Source organism: Xyrauchen texanus, chromosome 12, assembly GCF_025860055.1.
Source record: "Xyrauchen texanus isolate HMW12.3.18 chromosome 12, RBS_HiC_50CHRs, whole genome shotgun sequence".
NCBI classification, from domain to species: domain Eukaryota; kingdom Metazoa; phylum Chordata; class Actinopteri; order Cypriniformes; family Catostomidae; genus Xyrauchen; species Xyrauchen texanus.
Genome location: NC_068287.1, coordinates 38099625 through 38117110, shown reverse-complemented (window position 1 = coordinate 38117110; position 17486 = coordinate 38099625). Strand labels below are relative to the sequence as shown.

At 38.5% G+C, this 17486-nt stretch overlaps 1 protein-coding gene across 2 annotated transcripts in view; it reads right to left on the bottom strand.

Moving 5' to 3' along the window:
* The window catches only part of LOC127652968 (neurabin-2-like), a 76331-nt gene that overhangs the window by 23025 nt on the left and 35820 nt on the right, over nucleotides 1–17486 (bottom strand). For both annotated transcript variants that reach the window (XM_052139421.1, XM_052139422.1), the window contains exons 3-5: nucleotides 10866–10998; nucleotides 8723–8843; nucleotides 5840–5944 (exon numbers count right to left, since the gene is read on the bottom strand). In XM_052139421.1, the coding sequence (XP_051995381.1) occupies nucleotides 5840–5944; nucleotides 8723–8843; nucleotides 10866–10998 (359 nt within the window). The remainder of the gene's footprint in view (nucleotides 1–5839; nucleotides 5945–8722; nucleotides 8844–10865; nucleotides 10999–17486) is intronic.

Here is a 17486-nt window from a genome sequence, read left to right as displayed (position 1 = left end):
AAAATAAAATATCACACTTACATAAGTATTCAAATCCTTAACTCAGTACTTAGTTGAAGCACCTTTGGCAGTGATTACAGCCTCAAGTCTTTTTGGGTATGATGCGACAAGCTTTGCACACCTGGATTTTGGAATTTTCTGCCATTCTTCTCTGCAGATCCTCACAAGCTGTCAGATTGGATGGGGACCGTCAGTGGACAGTCATTTTCAGGTCTCTCCGAGCTGTGGCTGGGCCACTCAAGGACATTCACAGAGTTGTCCCTAAGCCACTCTTGCATAGGGTCATTGTCCTGTTGGAAGGTGAACCTTCGGCCCAGTCTGAGTTCCTGAGTGCTCTGGTACAGGTTCATCAGCCAATATTCTGACTTTAATTATGGCATCAGCCGATACATTTTCAAGTTTGGCCGATTTGGTTCTCGAGCAAAACTATATAAGGCGCCGAAACTCTCCTGCCTGCATGTGAAGCGAGACATGTAAATGACCAGCCATGGTTCGTTTTGTTACGTGCCATCGTGTTACTACAATAATAGACCAGTGTTTAACACATGTAAAAATGCTCACCTGTTTCATTCTCCCTCTCAATTCCTCAACAGTGCCCTGTAACTTTTAGCTGTCTTATCTAATGATAAAAATGCAAATATCAATAAAACTAATACCATATACCATCTCCTTTAAACAGATATCATTCACAAACCTTATGAAAATTCAGTGTTTTCTTCCCGTCGAGCACTCATCTAATATATTTCTCTGAAGCATGTTTTCTATAAGCCAGAATCAAAACTTCAAGATCAGGATAAAAAGTTCCACTGATTCACAAATCATGATTGTTACTCCTGGACAATCCAAGCAGGCAATCCAGGCCTTTTACACTGTCAGGAGATTGCTGCTTGTGCTGGATCTGCACAAGCATTGAGTGCATATTCATAGTAAAAGTGCATCAGGTGTGCAAAAATTAAATGCCTTAATTCACTATGTGCTGTATGTACAATTAGTTTGATTTGGTATTTTTTGAAAAAAAAAAAAAACAAATGCAATTGCTAATGTGGACATGCCATCCATGGTTGCTGGACTACTGTGTGTTATTTCCTTCTTCCTTATATATTAACAATTTTTCATGTGCAAATAAATTACAAAAATTAAACATTAATCAAAATAAACTGCTATCTACCATTTAAAAAATATTTGATTCTTTTTTTGGAAAGTTAAAGTGTGAAATTAAGTAATTATAGTGCAAAATAAAAATAATAATATTTATTAAACTGTGTGATATATTGGCATTGTAATAGCCTATCGGCCACCCTGCTCTCTTGATATTGGCAATTAAAATACCCATATTGGTCGACCACAATTAAAGGTATCTCTTTAAAAAATGTATGCATTCAACTCCGAACAGTCCCACAGTCCCTCCTGTTGAAAAACACCCCCACAGCATGATTTCACCACCACCATGCTTCACGATTGGGATGGTCTTGCGCTGGTAATGAGCGATGCCTGATTTCCTCCAGACATGACACTTGGAATTGAGGTCAAACAGTTCAATCTTTGTTTCATCAAACCAGAGAATCTTGTTTCTCACCTTTTTTTTAAGCCTTCCCCAGATCTGTGCCTCGACACAATCCTGTCTCTGAGCTCTGCAGGCAGATCTTCCTTTGGCTTTATGGCTTAGTTTTTGCTTTGATACACATTTTCAGAGGTGAGATTTTTATAGGTGTGTGCCTTTCCAAATCATGTCCAATCATTTGAATTTGCCACAGGTTGACTCAAACCAAAATGTAGAAACATCTCAAAGATGATCCAGAGAAATGGGATGCACCTTAGCTAAATTTCAAATGTCATAGCAAAGGGTCTGAATACTTATGCCTATGTAATATTTCAGTTTTTACTTTTAATACATTTGCAAAGTTATCAACAATATGGGTTTTGCTTTGTTATTATGGGGTAAGGAGTGTAGATTGATGTGAAAAAAATATAGCTGCAAGTAGTGATGAAGGGCTCAAGCACCATGGATCCATTTCCACCCGGTGGCTTTCCAAAAACAATGCAAGGTGGACACATGCATTTGGCATCTGACATTATTTTAAACAATATTGAAACAATTTGGGTAAATATAAGAGTAATATTTTAACTTCCTGCTACCAGGTGGTGGTGCCATGACTGTGACCCAAAATAGTCACATCCATGTGAGTAGCCCCCAAGAATAAACATACATCTCAATTTTGATCTAAATCACACTTTGCCCCCCCCCCCTTCATGACCTTGCGTGCACATGATGTTGCCAGTCTCGTGAATCTCCCAGGAGGAGTATTTAAAAGTTCAGAGCTTGCGATTTTCAGAAAATCCTAAATTGCCGACTTCATGTTGGACAGAACTAATTACTGTGAGTATGAAAGTTGTTTGGCTTGAGGAGATCTATATATGTACCAATTTTGGTGACTGTAGGTAAAAATTAGGGTGCTACAGAACCCCCTTACAAGTCCATTTTCAAGGAGGTGCTACAAAGCTCCAGCTTAAAATCCCCTCCCCCCGGCAAATTTGTCTAGCCGTAATGGTTGACAACTCTGATGTGTGTGCAAAATATCAAGAGATTTCACGCATGTTAAGTACCCCAAAAGCACCAAAAACCTTGAAAATAATAATAATAATAAATGTAGCTGCAAGCAGCTATGACGGGCCCAAGCACCATGGGTCCATTTCCACTCAGTGGGTTTCGAAAAACAATGCATGATGGACAAAGCAACAACTCAACATTAATGTAAATTTTGACCCTAATCATACAATGTATATATATATAGACTTACGGATGAGATGTAAAACTGAGGTCCTGACTCTTTGTGGTCATTAAAAATCCCATGGCACTTCTTGTAAAGAGTAGGGGTGTATCCCGGTACCTGGCACATTCCCCCCATTGGCCCTTATATATCATGGCCTCCTAATAATCCCCGTCCCTGAAAAAATCATTTTCCTCTATAAAGATTATATTGTAATGAAGTAATTTACCATTTTTATTTAATAAATAAAAAAATGAATTCAAGTCATTAGGTGCTGAGTAGATCCTTGTAATAATTTGACTAAACATTTAGGGCCTTTAGCCTCTCATCTTCATACAGAGGCGAGTCCCTGGAACTCTGTAGCTGCATACCGTGGTGTCATCTTTGACTCTCATTTCAAATTCAATAAACAAATAAAGGCTGTGGTTAGAGCTATTTTTCCAACTCCGACAAATATCAAAGTTAAAAAATGTTTTTGTCTTTAAAGGATCTGGAGATTGTAATCCATGCTTTAAAAGATTATTGTAATGCACTGTATTTAGGTGTATCTCAAGCAACACTATCTCATCTTCAGACTTTGCAAAATGCAGCTGCAAGGCTCCTGCGAGGAACTAGGAAATATGACAGAGTTTCTCTAGTCCTGGCTTATCTGCACTGGTTACCTGTCTCATACAGGATTCAGTTTAAGATTGTAATTGTTGGTATATAATGGCCTCCATGGGCTGGCAGTGGCACCGCTTTATATTTCTGAACTTCTCCTTCAATATTAGACTCCAAGGTCTTTAAGATCATCTCAGAGTCTACTGTTGTGAGTTCCAAGGACTCATCTTAAAACTATGGGTGATGGTTCTTTTTCTGTCATGGGCCCTCAAATATTGATTAGGTCTTGTCCAACCTTAGATCTTTTTAATTCAAATCTAAAAACCCACCTGTTCTCGCTTGCTTATGAGTCATTGTAACATATTGTGCAGTATCACATTATGGTGTTATTTTATTTTATTTATACTATTTATTACATGTTAGACAGTTTTTACAGCACTTTGGTCAACATTTGTTGTTTTTAAGTGTGCTATAGAAATAAACTTTCATTGACTGATAGATTTTAGTATGAGCACAGAAGTCATTTAGGCTTATAATTTTGTCACCATTCTGTGGCGATAGGTTTCAATTTCTTTTATTGTTGCATTTTTTCTTTGTTGACTGTCAAAATAAATGAACTTTGAGTCTGTATTCATTATTAATATGCACAACTGTTTAAATAGCCTCAAAATTAATGTTGGGCAAATGAGGACATAAATTAGGCTAGAATACTGCATGTCCGCCCATAGAATAATTATTAAAAGCAAAAATACCAACTGGTTACCAACAAACAACTACTGTTCATGAAGGACTGGCACCATTCCAAAGTTATGTTGTGGCAACTAATCCAGGAATTTCACTTTTCCGGTCATCACAACATAATCAGATACATTGTGAAAACGAAAGTTTGGTCATCAAATTACGGAGCAGTTAAGAAATGACCACGTAATTTGACTATCTGCGAATACAAAATGACTGAATTTCCCGCAGCTTTTCTCAAATTTTGCGATGCAATTTGCTGCATTTTTTGGGGTTGTTTTGCAGTGAAAACTCACAAATTATCATTATATACTTCTGTAATATCTCTGCCTTTGATCTTGTAGTGGCTGATCCACTACAAGGTGTGAGAATTGTCCAAATTGACAGCTCTTGTTTCACTCCTCCCCAGACTGCACCAGCCTGCTCTCATCTACTTTCAAGGAAAGGCATTAAACATCTCAATCAAGCCTAACATGAGGGTCCACTGATGAAAATGGACTCAACCATTATATATATGGTTGCTTACGAGACCTGGCTGGAGTCAATCCAGGGGTGGTAGTCAGCGTTTACCCACTGAGCTAGTTAGTTTTGTTTAGATCACAAACTTTATATCTTACTCTCCCACCTTTATCGCAAGATTTGTCCTGTCCTTAGAAAAAGCTTTCATAAAAATGATCTTTTTGTATTATTGTTCTCAAATTCAACTCCAGCCTAGTTTACCTAGTTTAATGTGCACATGTGATCTTTTGGGAATCATTCACCATTGGAGCTTGGCTGTCCTCTATTGGACATTTATGGTACTGCGTCTCAGCGCACTGCCACTCAACCTAAAATTTGGAACAGAAAGGGCTTTGATTTTCTAGTATGTTTACATTTCAGTCAATATTTTTATTATTAATTATTATTTTTATTAAAGCAGTACATTTTCATTACAATAAACTTAAACTTCTATAAGCTTTTTTTTAAATTCACTTTAAAAACGGCTTTCCCTTACATAATAAACTGCCATGGCAACAGTATTTAAGATTAAAATTTTTACATCAGCAGTTTCTTGACATAATTCTAAAGAATTTTGAAGCAATTCACATAAACACAAGAGCGTTATTTCAAAGTCTGTTAAAATGGCCTTACTTCCTGCAGCCAGTTAGTGGTGCTATGACCGTGACCCACAATAGCCACATCATTGTGATCAGCCTACAAGGCCAAAAATTTGAATCAATTAAGAAAATGCTAAAAAAAAATATGTGTTAAGATGCCCCGCGTGAACAAAGTCATGGAAGTTTTTTCCAACAGGATGAAATTAATTGGTCAGTTTTTACACAAAATAAGGGTTAAAGGGATAGTTCACCAAATTAAAAAAAAACTAATTTTGTTTCAAACCCATATAACTTTCTATTGTCCATGGAACACAAAAGGCAATGTTAGGCAGAATGACACTTTCAGTCCCCGTTTACTTTCATTGTATGGCAAAAAAGATGCAATAAAAGTGAATGGTGATGAAGGTTCACATTCTGCATAACATCTTCTTTAGTGCTCCACAGAAGAAAGAAAGTCATATCTGTTTCTAACAACATGAGGGTGAGTGAATGATGACAGAATTTTCATTTTTGGCTTAAAATTATGTATCTTTATAAATAAAATGACTTGACTTTCGGACATTTGCAAATACCACTAACTGAAGTATTTTCTGCTCACACAAACACAAATCCAGACTTGTGAAACAATTTTCTTACTTGACAGTTCCACTGGTATTCCTCAGGACTGATGCTGCAAAATTCTGTGTCACGCCCACCAGGCTGGTTCCATCCACCTCTACTATCAGGTCATTTACCTGGATCCTGATGAAGGGAAATATAACAGAGAAAACTCAGAGAAGTGTAGTACAATTTAGGTCCATAAAGTCTGCCAGTGAATTTGTGAATTGGATGCTACAAGATACTTATAAATTTTGTCACTCCAGGTGTAAATAAAAGCACTTCCGAAGAAATCATTCATTCGGTTTGAAATGGACCTGAAAACCAACCAATAGCAGCAGTGAATCAGTGCCACACTTAACTAAACCTCTTCTTGTATTTCAGGCCTTTAAAGAGATCAGTCGGTTCTTTCAGGGCCTTCTCAGTCATAAAACATGTCAAAATATCCAGGCCCATCCAAAACACAGCCCTATGAGCCATTTTGTGACAGCTACGATGGCCAATCAGTGCAGCAATATGTTTGATGGACAGCATGGGTACCAATCAGGCACCAGACAGTGAGAATGAGGGCATTTCTGAGCACTAAATTCTGTCCTGCTCCAAATCCTGCCACACATGGTGATAGCTCATTTAAACATGGGCTTATTAGTTTTTATATTAGCTGTGGCTTCCAGGTGGGTCTTTTCTAAATGTCAGGCTATTGGACAAACAAGCAACTAAAATTAGAATGAAGCCACTGCATTGCAGCACAAACATACTGACTCAAATTCACAGAGAACTAGCCAACTTAATTAAGAGTTTTATGAGCATTTCAAATAGTCCCTGAATTTCTTATGATCTATATTATTAACACAATGTTACAGCTGGGTAAAAACAAGCTCCTCCTCCATTTTGAATGAATTGCTGTTATTTTTCACACTTGAGCTTGACAGATAGAAGTAGCATCTCCATGAGCTCCATGACTCACTCCAGGGCCTGAAGAGTTTAGACGCCATTAGAAGATTTGATTCTACTCAGAGATCAATAGAGTATATTCATCTATGCATGTACAGTAAGTGTTGACTGAATGTTCTCGGTCAAGCATGATTCAAGCTGTACGTAAGCCCCTAGAAAGGGCTCTCAAACTATTATGATCATTGCGGAGTGCCTAAAATCCCCTTAGGCTCCGTTCACACCGACAGCATTTTCACATTTATGTAAATATGTAAATGTATTTCCTCATTCATTGTCACACAACCTTCAGCTGTCACAGAAACGCAAACAGACGTACATATGAATTCATATTTTAAATGTATTATACAGTACATATTCCTTTAGTGCAATGAATGTACTTAAAAGTAATTACTTTAATTGAAAGTCGGTAACTGTAATCTAATTACAAGTATTTAAAGTGTACTGTGTATCATACATTTTTTGACTAAAAAGTAATTAGATTGCAGAAACTAATTACTTTGTAATCGGATAAACCCAACACAGGAGACAAGATATTCCAAATGTATTCCAAGTGTATTCCAATGGAATACTTAATGGGATTTTGTTCATTGTTCAGGTGGCAATAATGCAAAACGGCAGAGTCTGTTGTGTTTTTTCACAATGCAATGACAGAATAAACAATAAAAGGCAAGCACCCACAACGCAGCACATTAACAACGGATGACTATAGTTGTATCCGGATAACAAATGTGGTCAGAATCTTATCCTGACCACCTCCGAATGTGGTTTGAGTGATCTGGTGACAATGCGTCTTGGGTCGCCTTGTTTACACCTGTCATTTAATGTGGTCAAGTGCAATCTGATAGCGATCTGATAATCGAAAATGTTGATTACCACAAAAATTATTTTGACTCATTACTCCTTTTCTTTAAAATAGCAAAAATCGTGTTTACAGTGAGGCACTTACAAGGGAAGTAAATGGGGGCAATTTTTGGTGGGTTTAAAGGTAGAAATGTGAAGCTTAGTTTATCAGAGCATTTACAGTAAATCTTGTGTAAAAACTAATGTATTTTTTTAGCTGTTAAGATCTTTAAATTGTCATTTTTACAGTCATTTTAGGGTTTGTTGACATTCCATCATCATGACAACAAAGTTGTAAAATTGACTATAAATTTAAACAGAAAGGGATAGCAAGCGATTTTATCAAACTAATACACGTTAACACATATATTGTGTGTTTTGTGGCTAAACGTTTGAAACGGTGAGTATTTTACAGATTGGCACCATTATCTTCCATTGTAAGTGTCTCAATGTAACCCAGATTTTGGCTTATTTGAAAGAAAAGGAGGTGCAAATCAAAATACATTTTTTGGGTACACAATATTATGTCACAAACGCTGTCGATTGAGCTTAACTTGTATTGAATCTGGATTATTCCTTTAATTGCCTTATTGCTTTTATGAACTATGATAAAACAGACCACTGTTCAATAAAGAGTTTATATCAATAATTATCGGAATTAATAATTCACTCGCAAAATAACAGTTCAACTGCCCAACAGTTTTTGGTAGCAACTTGTTGCATTAATATAGAATGTGTGATCACAAGTGTTAACATGATCATTTCACAACAGCTTCAAACAAGGCATGATGTCTAATGCAATCACGTACATTTTTATGTGTGACATATGTGTCCACTGTATATTGACAAAAGCATAAATATGCTCTCAGGTCAGTCTATAAGATCAGTTTCCATACAGTTTCTAGTACATGACTGGTGATTCAACCATGACTTAAGTATTTAATCCCTTTTGCAGACTGATCTGATGTAAACAGACATCCTAGTGGCACAGAAAGAGACAGAAGGAAAGGGAACACCACCTCGTCACCACTTTATCAAAGCATTTTTTCAGTCAATTCCACTATTCACTCTCATAGTCACACAAAATGCAAACAAATCCCATTTAAATCCTTTTATTCTCCAACTGACCTTCCATCTCGATGGGCGGCTCCTCCCTCGGTGACAGTCTTGACGAAGATTCCGAGTTTTTCCAGGCCCATATCTGCACCTGCACCCATTCCGATGATGCTGATTCCCAATCCGTCCTTATCTGAGGGAAGAAATCACAATTTAGCATTCACATATTTTAGGACAGTTTTGGATAAATCCTCCATCATGCTAAATTACTTTTCACAACTGTGATGTTCACAACTACTTATAGTCATACTTCCGTAAAATAACAATATAACAGAATATTCAAGCACAAAAAGACCAATAATTTTTATTACGAGAGTAAATCAGGTCAAACATTGATAGAGACTACAGTCCTGCAAATTATTTTCCCTGCCTGCCATTTTATCATTTAATCAATATCGTAAAACCTAATCTTTAAATCTTTAATAGTCACTAATGAGAGCTTTAGGGCTTTAAGCCAATAATAACTTAATAAGTTAATGAGCTGAAATACTTTCTCACCAATTCTGGGATTTTAAATCATTTGAGCAGATTTCAAGAGATTATAATTACCAATTACAGACACATTATTCGATTTATAATTATCCTTTTGGAACAATATTATTTTAATCACTTATTTTAGATTGCAAGCTGACTGACAGATTGTTTGTCATTTAAATTTTGCAACAGCAATATCAAAACAACACAACCACAACCATAATCATAACAGACACAAGGTTGACGTGTACTGGACTGGAAATGTTTACACAGAGGTTGAGGCTTTTCTCAGCATGTTTCAATCTTCATACTTTTCCTCCTATACTCTGTGATATTTCATGAACACTCATTGAGCACTTTATTAGGAACACCTGTACAACTACTTAGTCATGCGAATAATTAATCAGCCAATCGTGTGGCAGCAGTGCAATGCATAAAATCATTCAGATTTCAGGTGATTCAGGAGCTTCAGTTAATGCTCACATCAGTGATTGACCGTGGCATGATTGTTGGTGTCAGATGGGCTGGTTTAAATATTTCTGGTCTCCTGGGATTTTCATGCACAACAGTCTCTAGGGTTTACTCTGAATGGTGGCAAAAAAAAATTCAAATCTAGTGAGCATCAGTTCTGTAAACAGAAACACCTTGTAGATGAGAGCGGTCAACGGAGAATGGCCAAACTGGTTCGAGCAGACAGAAAGGCTATGGTAACTCAGATTACCACTCTGTACAATTGTAGTGAGCAGAATGGCATCTCAGAATGCACAACACATTGAATCTTGAGGCGGATGGGCTTCAACAGCAGAAGACTACATTGGGCACTTTATTAGGACCATAGTGTTCCTAATAAAGTGCTCAGTGAGTATAACGACTATGGTAACTGCCAGACTGCTTTAGCAAAAAGGGGCCGACCCCTCAAACTTTCTAATCAGCAAAAGCTGCTTACTTTGCAGACTAAAACAAGCTGCTTGAATCCTTTGTTTCAAAACAGGGAGTTAAGGACCCTAAAGACAACATATCACATATGCTTTAAAAGCAGACACAGGCAGTGTCTCGTTTGGAAGGCTGCATCCTCCGGAGATCACATTTGTCGACAGCATTCGTCATCGAGGTGGTCTCATTTTGTTAAAGTGAGTAGGACACTTCGAATGCAGCCGTCGAATGCAACCTTCCTTCATGGGAATTCGGAATATGCATGAGGTGTGTACTTTGTGGGCACTCACATCCCACAATCCTTGCTTCAACGGAAATGTCTAAAAATAAGTAAATAAGTAATGTTAATTCCCAAGTTGAAGTACCTCAGTAGATGGGTGCAGAGTATATAATATGTATAATTATATTAATATATAATTCAAATAAAGTATTATAGACTAAAACTACACCTGTAAAAATCTATTTTCTTTTCTATTTACATCATTATATCTCTCCTAAAATTGACCTCATACAATCCCTTCTAAAGGGAATTTGTTACCTTCTCACTCAAAGCGCTCGCGCTTGTTAAAGAGTGGCGTGCCGTCATGGCAACCATGTTACATCCGTTTCCATTTGTCCTACAAAGGCCATCTCATTTAAACGAGGCTTGTTTAAAGGAGGACGCTCAGTATAGTGCAGCCTTCAAAGGATGCGTCCTACCTAGCATGCAGCCTTCGATACGAGACACAGCTACAGTCTTGTAAAGTACCTTTTTCCAGCTCGACGGGGAATAGATCCAGTCTCTCCACCCTCTTCTCCAGTTCATACTCGGCCGAGGCCGCCATTGGGTCAACCTCATCATTGCGTCTGTCGTAGTCCTCATTTGAGTATGTAGTGAAAACCTGGGAAGACAAAGGTAAAAAAAAAACTTGAGATATGGTATATGAAGGTAAGAGTGCATAGGATATTTTTGCAAATCGGCAAAAATAGTAACTTTTTTTTTTTGTTAGATTCACACAGTGGACCCTTCATGGCCTGTGATTCAACCTTGCACTTCTGCCTAATTTAGCAGCGTATATTTTGTAACTGTTATAATATTTTAGTGTATATTTACAACATAATTTTTTGTATTATATTACCCTGACATTAATAATAATTAAAAAAAACAACAAATAGTTAGCACTGCTGCGATAGGGTTTCAAATGCTACTTCTCATTGAGTGACAGTCATTTTGGCATTGTTCTGTCTTCTGTAATCTATTTCTCTCTATTCAGTCGTAGAAATAGTAATAGTGGGATTTTTCTATTGCTGTTGTAGCAAATGGAAACGCAAAAACAATATTTGCTCTGGTCTCTCATTCACCGTTATAGAAGTTTACTCAACTCTAGTGTACTTACAGAATTGTGAAAAGGGTCTATTAGCTGCAAGAGAAGGCCAGAGTAATGGAGCAGGTGACAATTAAGAAGAAAAAATTAATTAGCACTAGCTGTCAGGAGACTTGGGTTCAGCTACTGGTCACACACATACACACAGAGTCTTGTAACAATTTGTGGGTCAATAATCTAGATGTCATGGATTCATATTAGGCAGCCTCTTTGCGCAGTAACAGATGCAATACAAGTTTTCACCACTTGGTACAACCATGCAAGATCTCTGTAGCAGACAAGGGTAGGATAAGGCACAGGAAGTTCCCAAAAATGAATTTGCAGCCACAACTTTGCAAATGTAGTCTTCTGGTCCTATGCCATCAGCCCTGTGAACTCATAAAACACACCCACTTTGACTCTATAGGCCAGGGCTACTCAACTTCGGAAAGGTCAGGGGCTGCAAAGCTGGATCCCTGTACCCTCAAGGGACACACTCTTCATTTTTATGATTTTATTTACATTATACAATATATATATGTATATATAAATAAAATACAAATTCTGAACTTTTTGTTAAAGAAATGCCCTTTTAACATAATAAATGGATCACACAGCATTTGTGATACATTTATTATATTTACTTTCTATTTTTATCTGTGCAAAGGGATGGCAGATAACTAACAAATGGCACTAAAACGTTTGTCTGTTCTATTTGTTTCATGCGCCGCAAGGTTGGCTCAATTAAATATGTGAGTTTGGAGCTGGACAATCAGTTTGTCCAAACAATAGTAGATCATGTATGGGAACATAATTTTTTTTGCTATTCTGTTTGGCCACAGAAATTACACAACATTATGGACTGTTAATGAGTCATCCACTTATGTGAACAAATTTCTATATCGCCTTGGGCGGCACTAACTTTGCCACTAAGGCAGCAGTTTACCCAGTTTAAGTCACAAATCATGTTCTCCTTCACAGAGACAGAGGCAATGAAACCACACAAGCATGCGGGTGCATCACTATGCATTTATGATACTTGTGAACTGACACCGGAAACAGAATGCCCGTTTACCCACAAGTCTTCAAAGATCACTTGAATGCTTGTGTGTTTTGAAAGACACCAGCTGAAAACAGCTTCCTGTTGAGCAACGTCTTTGATTCTGACAGTGTTTGCAAGGCAGCATTGTATTGATATGCCTCAAGACATTCTGGTTAGGATTTTCTTGACACCCCAATCCCTAAATTATTTCCATTCATGTCAAAATCTGACTGGAATTTTCCTTAAACTTCACCATTGTTGCTCAATACAGATGTTGAACGAAATACAGAATTTTTTTATTTATTTTTTTAAAACAAAGTGTGACCTCATTAATCACTCTGATTCCATCTTTCTTTTCATGATGCAATGGGACATCAATATTACATGAACAACTGCTGATCTACGAAATCAGATATGCAGTGTAATCGTGTAGCGTAAGCAGCGAGCGATCATCCACCCATCAGTCTTTCTATGTGCCTGGTGTCAACTACTCTTGCCTTCTCATTTTTTTGTTTAGTAATTTTCAACTTCCTCAAGTCACCCCATCTGACTAAGTTTGTCTTTCACAGCCACTCTCTTCCTCTTTCATTTCATCTCCTCGCGATTTACAAACATTTAATTATCTTAAACTACATTCAATTTCCCAAAATAGCAAATCAAATCCTTTGGATTTAAGGATGCTAACTGGTTTGTTGCTGGTACCAGTGGAAATCAGCACACAGTGTAAAAACTTTATTTTTTTCTTAATCAGCAGGGCTGGACTGGTAATCTGGCATGTCGGGCATTTTTCCGGTGGGCCAACGCACTTTGGGGCCGATCAGGAGCGAACTGGCCATCGGGAGAACCGAGCCGCCCGGTGGGCCGGCCGCGGAATGTGCCAAATGGGCAACGATAAGCAAAAATGAGGCTCTGAGATATGCATAACGGACAATAAAAACTGTGCCGTGATACGCAAAAAAGGACAGCGAAGTCTCCAGATATACATCTTGAATTAAGTTTTTTTTTTTGGCAAATTGTTTTAAGTATAAATCTAACAAGATTTAGCAAGGTTTAGGCTTACAACAAGAAGAAAGAAAAAAAAGTCAAAGGGTTACGAACAATTAACTTACCGTAAAGTTGATTACATCATAATTATTGCAGTTATTTTAGGGTTTTATGGTTTGTTGACAATACATTGGCCCTTTTCACTTCCATTGGAAGTGCCTCACTGGAACGCAGATTTGAGCTTTTTTTTATTATAATTTTTTTTTAATCCTCTTTTCTCCCCAATGTGGAATGCCCAATTCCCATTCCTTAGTAGGTACTCGTGGTGGCGTGGTTACTCAACTCAATCCAGGTGGTGGAGGACAAGTCTCAGTTGCCTCTGCTTCTGAGACAATCAATCCATTCATCTTATCACATGGCTCATTGTGCATGACACCGCAGAGACTCCCAGCATGTGGAGGCTCATGCTACTCCCCGAGATCCACACACAACTTAGCACGCGCCCCATTGAGAGCGAGAACCACTAATCGTGACCACGAGGAGGTTACCCCATGTGACTCTACCCTCCCTAGCAACCAGGCCAATTTGGTTGCATAGGAGACCTGGCTGGCTTTTTTTTTTAAGAAAAGGAGGGGCAAGTTGAAATACATTTCTGAGGTAATCAATATTATGCAACAAATGCTGTCAATTGAGCTTAACTTGTATTGAACCCAGAATATTTCTTTAAGAAAATTATATTTTGCCATGCAAAAACCAGATTGAACCAGATAGCAATCATGTAAATCCAGTTACCATCAGAAGCCTCTTTTAGCTGGATTCCCAGCAAGGTTAGATACAATGTAATATCACTTTTTTTATTTATCTTTTACACTCCAACTCTTGTCTAGGTCACTCCCCCCATTTTCATATCACTCCATCTCTTATCTAAAAATATTCCCTCTAACTCAGAGCTGAAGTGAACAGCAGGTCGAAGCAATCGGCCTGCGAACGCCATCAGCCTGCTCACATGTTTCTGTCTCTATGGCAACGGCCCGGATTGGCGATTGTGATTATGACATCGTTGTGCTATTTGTTTTCTCATCTCTCTCTGCCCCTTCTGAGGGGCTTTAATGAAGACCTCAGAATCTTGGTATTAAAAGATTTCCTTTATGGAAACAAATAAATATATGATTCAAATATAAAATTAATGGTAATTAAACCACATTGCCTAAGGGATAAGTTCACCCAAAAATGTAAATTCTGTCATCTGTCTTTCTTTTCTTTCGTAAAACATAAAAGGAGATGTTAGGAAGCATGTTAGCCTCAGTCATCATTCACTTTCATTGTATGGAAAAAATACAATGAAAGTGAATGGCGACTGATACATAAAAAGACACAGAATTTTTATTTTTGGTTAAACTGTCCCTTTAATGGTAATTCATCTTGTATTTGAATTCTCAAAATTTGGGGATTCGGTCACTTCAAACAAATCAAACAGTTCCCTGCCAAGTGCCATCTGTGGGTCATCTGTCATGGGTTATTCCTAAAAGGGGAGCATTCCCATCCCATTTTGTCTTTTTTTCTGTGTTCCATTCTGTACCTCTCTCTCTGTCTCTCTCAGATGGAATGTTGGAATGGACAACAGAAATTTAACAGAGGCCAGATATGTGTGAAACACATGCAAACTCTGTGAACTCTTTCACACAGAAGAGAGGAGACTTCAAAGTCTTCAAAGTTATTAGATCTTACAATATATGCAGAGACAGTATAGGGGGAAGAGATGAACCATTTGCAACATTCAATATGGCGGCTGTTGGAATGCAGGTGAATGCACTATTCAGTTAGAAGACACTATCGTTTTTTGATAGAGCCTTCACCTGTTAGCTGCTTGGATGCGTACCAAGATGCCATCAAGTAAACTGACTTGCCTTAAAGGTTCATGAAGAGACTATTTATATAAGGACAGAGCCCTTGAAACACACAATATGGCGTAAGTAGTAAAGGAAGTCAGGTAAAAGATCCAATCACCTTTCAGATACAGACATTGCCTTAAAAATAGCTCTTTTTAAGTGTGATCTAAGCAAAGAAGCACAGATAATTATACTGTTGTTGTCAGATATTACTGCTGATTTGAAAAATGTTCTTTGATCATAATCTTGATCAAAGATTTGTTCTATCCCCATTCAAGTAGGAGTTTTATGCCGCTTGTTTCCATAAAATATGGCTGGGACTTTAGTTCATATCACAGTCATTTGAATCTTGTGGCTCACTTGCTGTCTGAAACATAGTCATTAATCTCACTATGAGACAGAAATGACAAATTTTGCCTGCATGATAAAACATTTACCTTACTCCAAAGATCTGCCCAACAGAACATATCATGGGTATGACACAGTAAAATAGTAAGTGACAAGATATGACAAATAATCCTGCTAATATCATCCAGATGCTATTGTGTGCAGACACTAGCATGCATGCACTTACACAAATACAGTGTGTGCTTGTCTAATGCTGCTGTTTGTCAGTCACTGGATTCTTTAGCCAAGCTTGGGTCATAATTCTACAGTCTCTCTGGTATGCAGGGGACAGTGCAGTTTGTTAATGTGCCCCTCCCACACACACAGGCAAGTCTTAATTTCACTGCATGCCCACATCCTTAAAGGAATAGTTCACCCAAAAACTATAATCCTCTCATCATTTACTGACCATATGCTGTATTAAACTTGCATGACTTACTTTCTTCTGTGGAACACAAACAAAGATATTTTGATGTTGATCATACAATGTAAGTCAGTGGCGACCAACACTTCCAAGCTGCAAAAAGGACATAAAGGCAGCATAAAGGTAAACCAGACTCTAGTAGTTTAATCCAAATTTTTCTGAAATGATATGATGTTTACGTGGTGTGTGCTGAACTGTAAACAATTGCTAGTGCAGCTGCTAGATGGTACTCATAAAGAGACAGCACAATTTTAGTGTTTGTTATACATATGTAAATATTTGTAAATCGTACAAATTATTCACATAAACAAACAAGTGTAATAAATGTGTAAATATATTTAAATCGGCAATCATACATAATTAAATATTTTTACTTCAACAAACACTGTAAATATTGAAGAATTTAACAAATAGGCTCTTGCAGCCTTTATTATAGTAGCTTTTGATATAGTAGCACTGTGACAGGGCGGAGGGCGGGGCCGGGTCGTGATTATACACACCCAGTCCCTTATCAGGCTAATTAAGCCTCCAAGGGATAAAGACCAATTGCGGACGGTGGTGCGACGAGAGAGAGATCGTTTATGGACATATCCGTCATGTCTGTTTGTCTTTTGTTTAAGTTAATCATTAAAATATTGTATATATCGCCAGGCCTGTTCTCGCCTCCTCCTTTCCATTGAACTGCTTTACACTGGTGCCGAAACCCGGGAAGGAGGAGGGATATGCCGTAGTAGAGTTCTCGCCACTACCGTCCACCCCAACGGAGCAGCCGCGGCCGCCTGGAAGCGGAGGAACGGCCGCCGACCGCGAGGGGAGAAGGGGCTCCTAACGACCGCCTGGAGCGGTCAGGGCCACTGCCAGGGGCCTCGAGCGGGGAGGGGCTCGCTGCCGACCGCCTGGAGCGGGAGAACCGCTGTCAGGGGTGGGGGAGACCCCTTCTGTTCCTCGAGAATGCGGCGGGGCTTTTCCTTCCGCCAGGGGCTGGAGGACTGCCTCCGATCCACCCGAGAGGCGCGGGTGTCGTCCGTTAGAGGGTGGAGGAGTGGCCGAGGAACATGCTACGGCGTATCGGAGAACTGGTGAGTAAGCGGTTTTTTTTCCCCATCTCTCTCTCACTGCCGATCCGCGTTGGCCTTTTCCCTCTCGTTTAAATTTTACAGTGTTTTTTGGGGTGGTACTACACTGTTACAGGAAGTTACCCCCCCCCCCCCTTCATTTTTTATATTTCTGTTTCCCTTCCCTTGTCCCCTCCCTCATCCGGGGGTAGACGGGGATGACCTGCCGGCAGACGGGGCTTAGG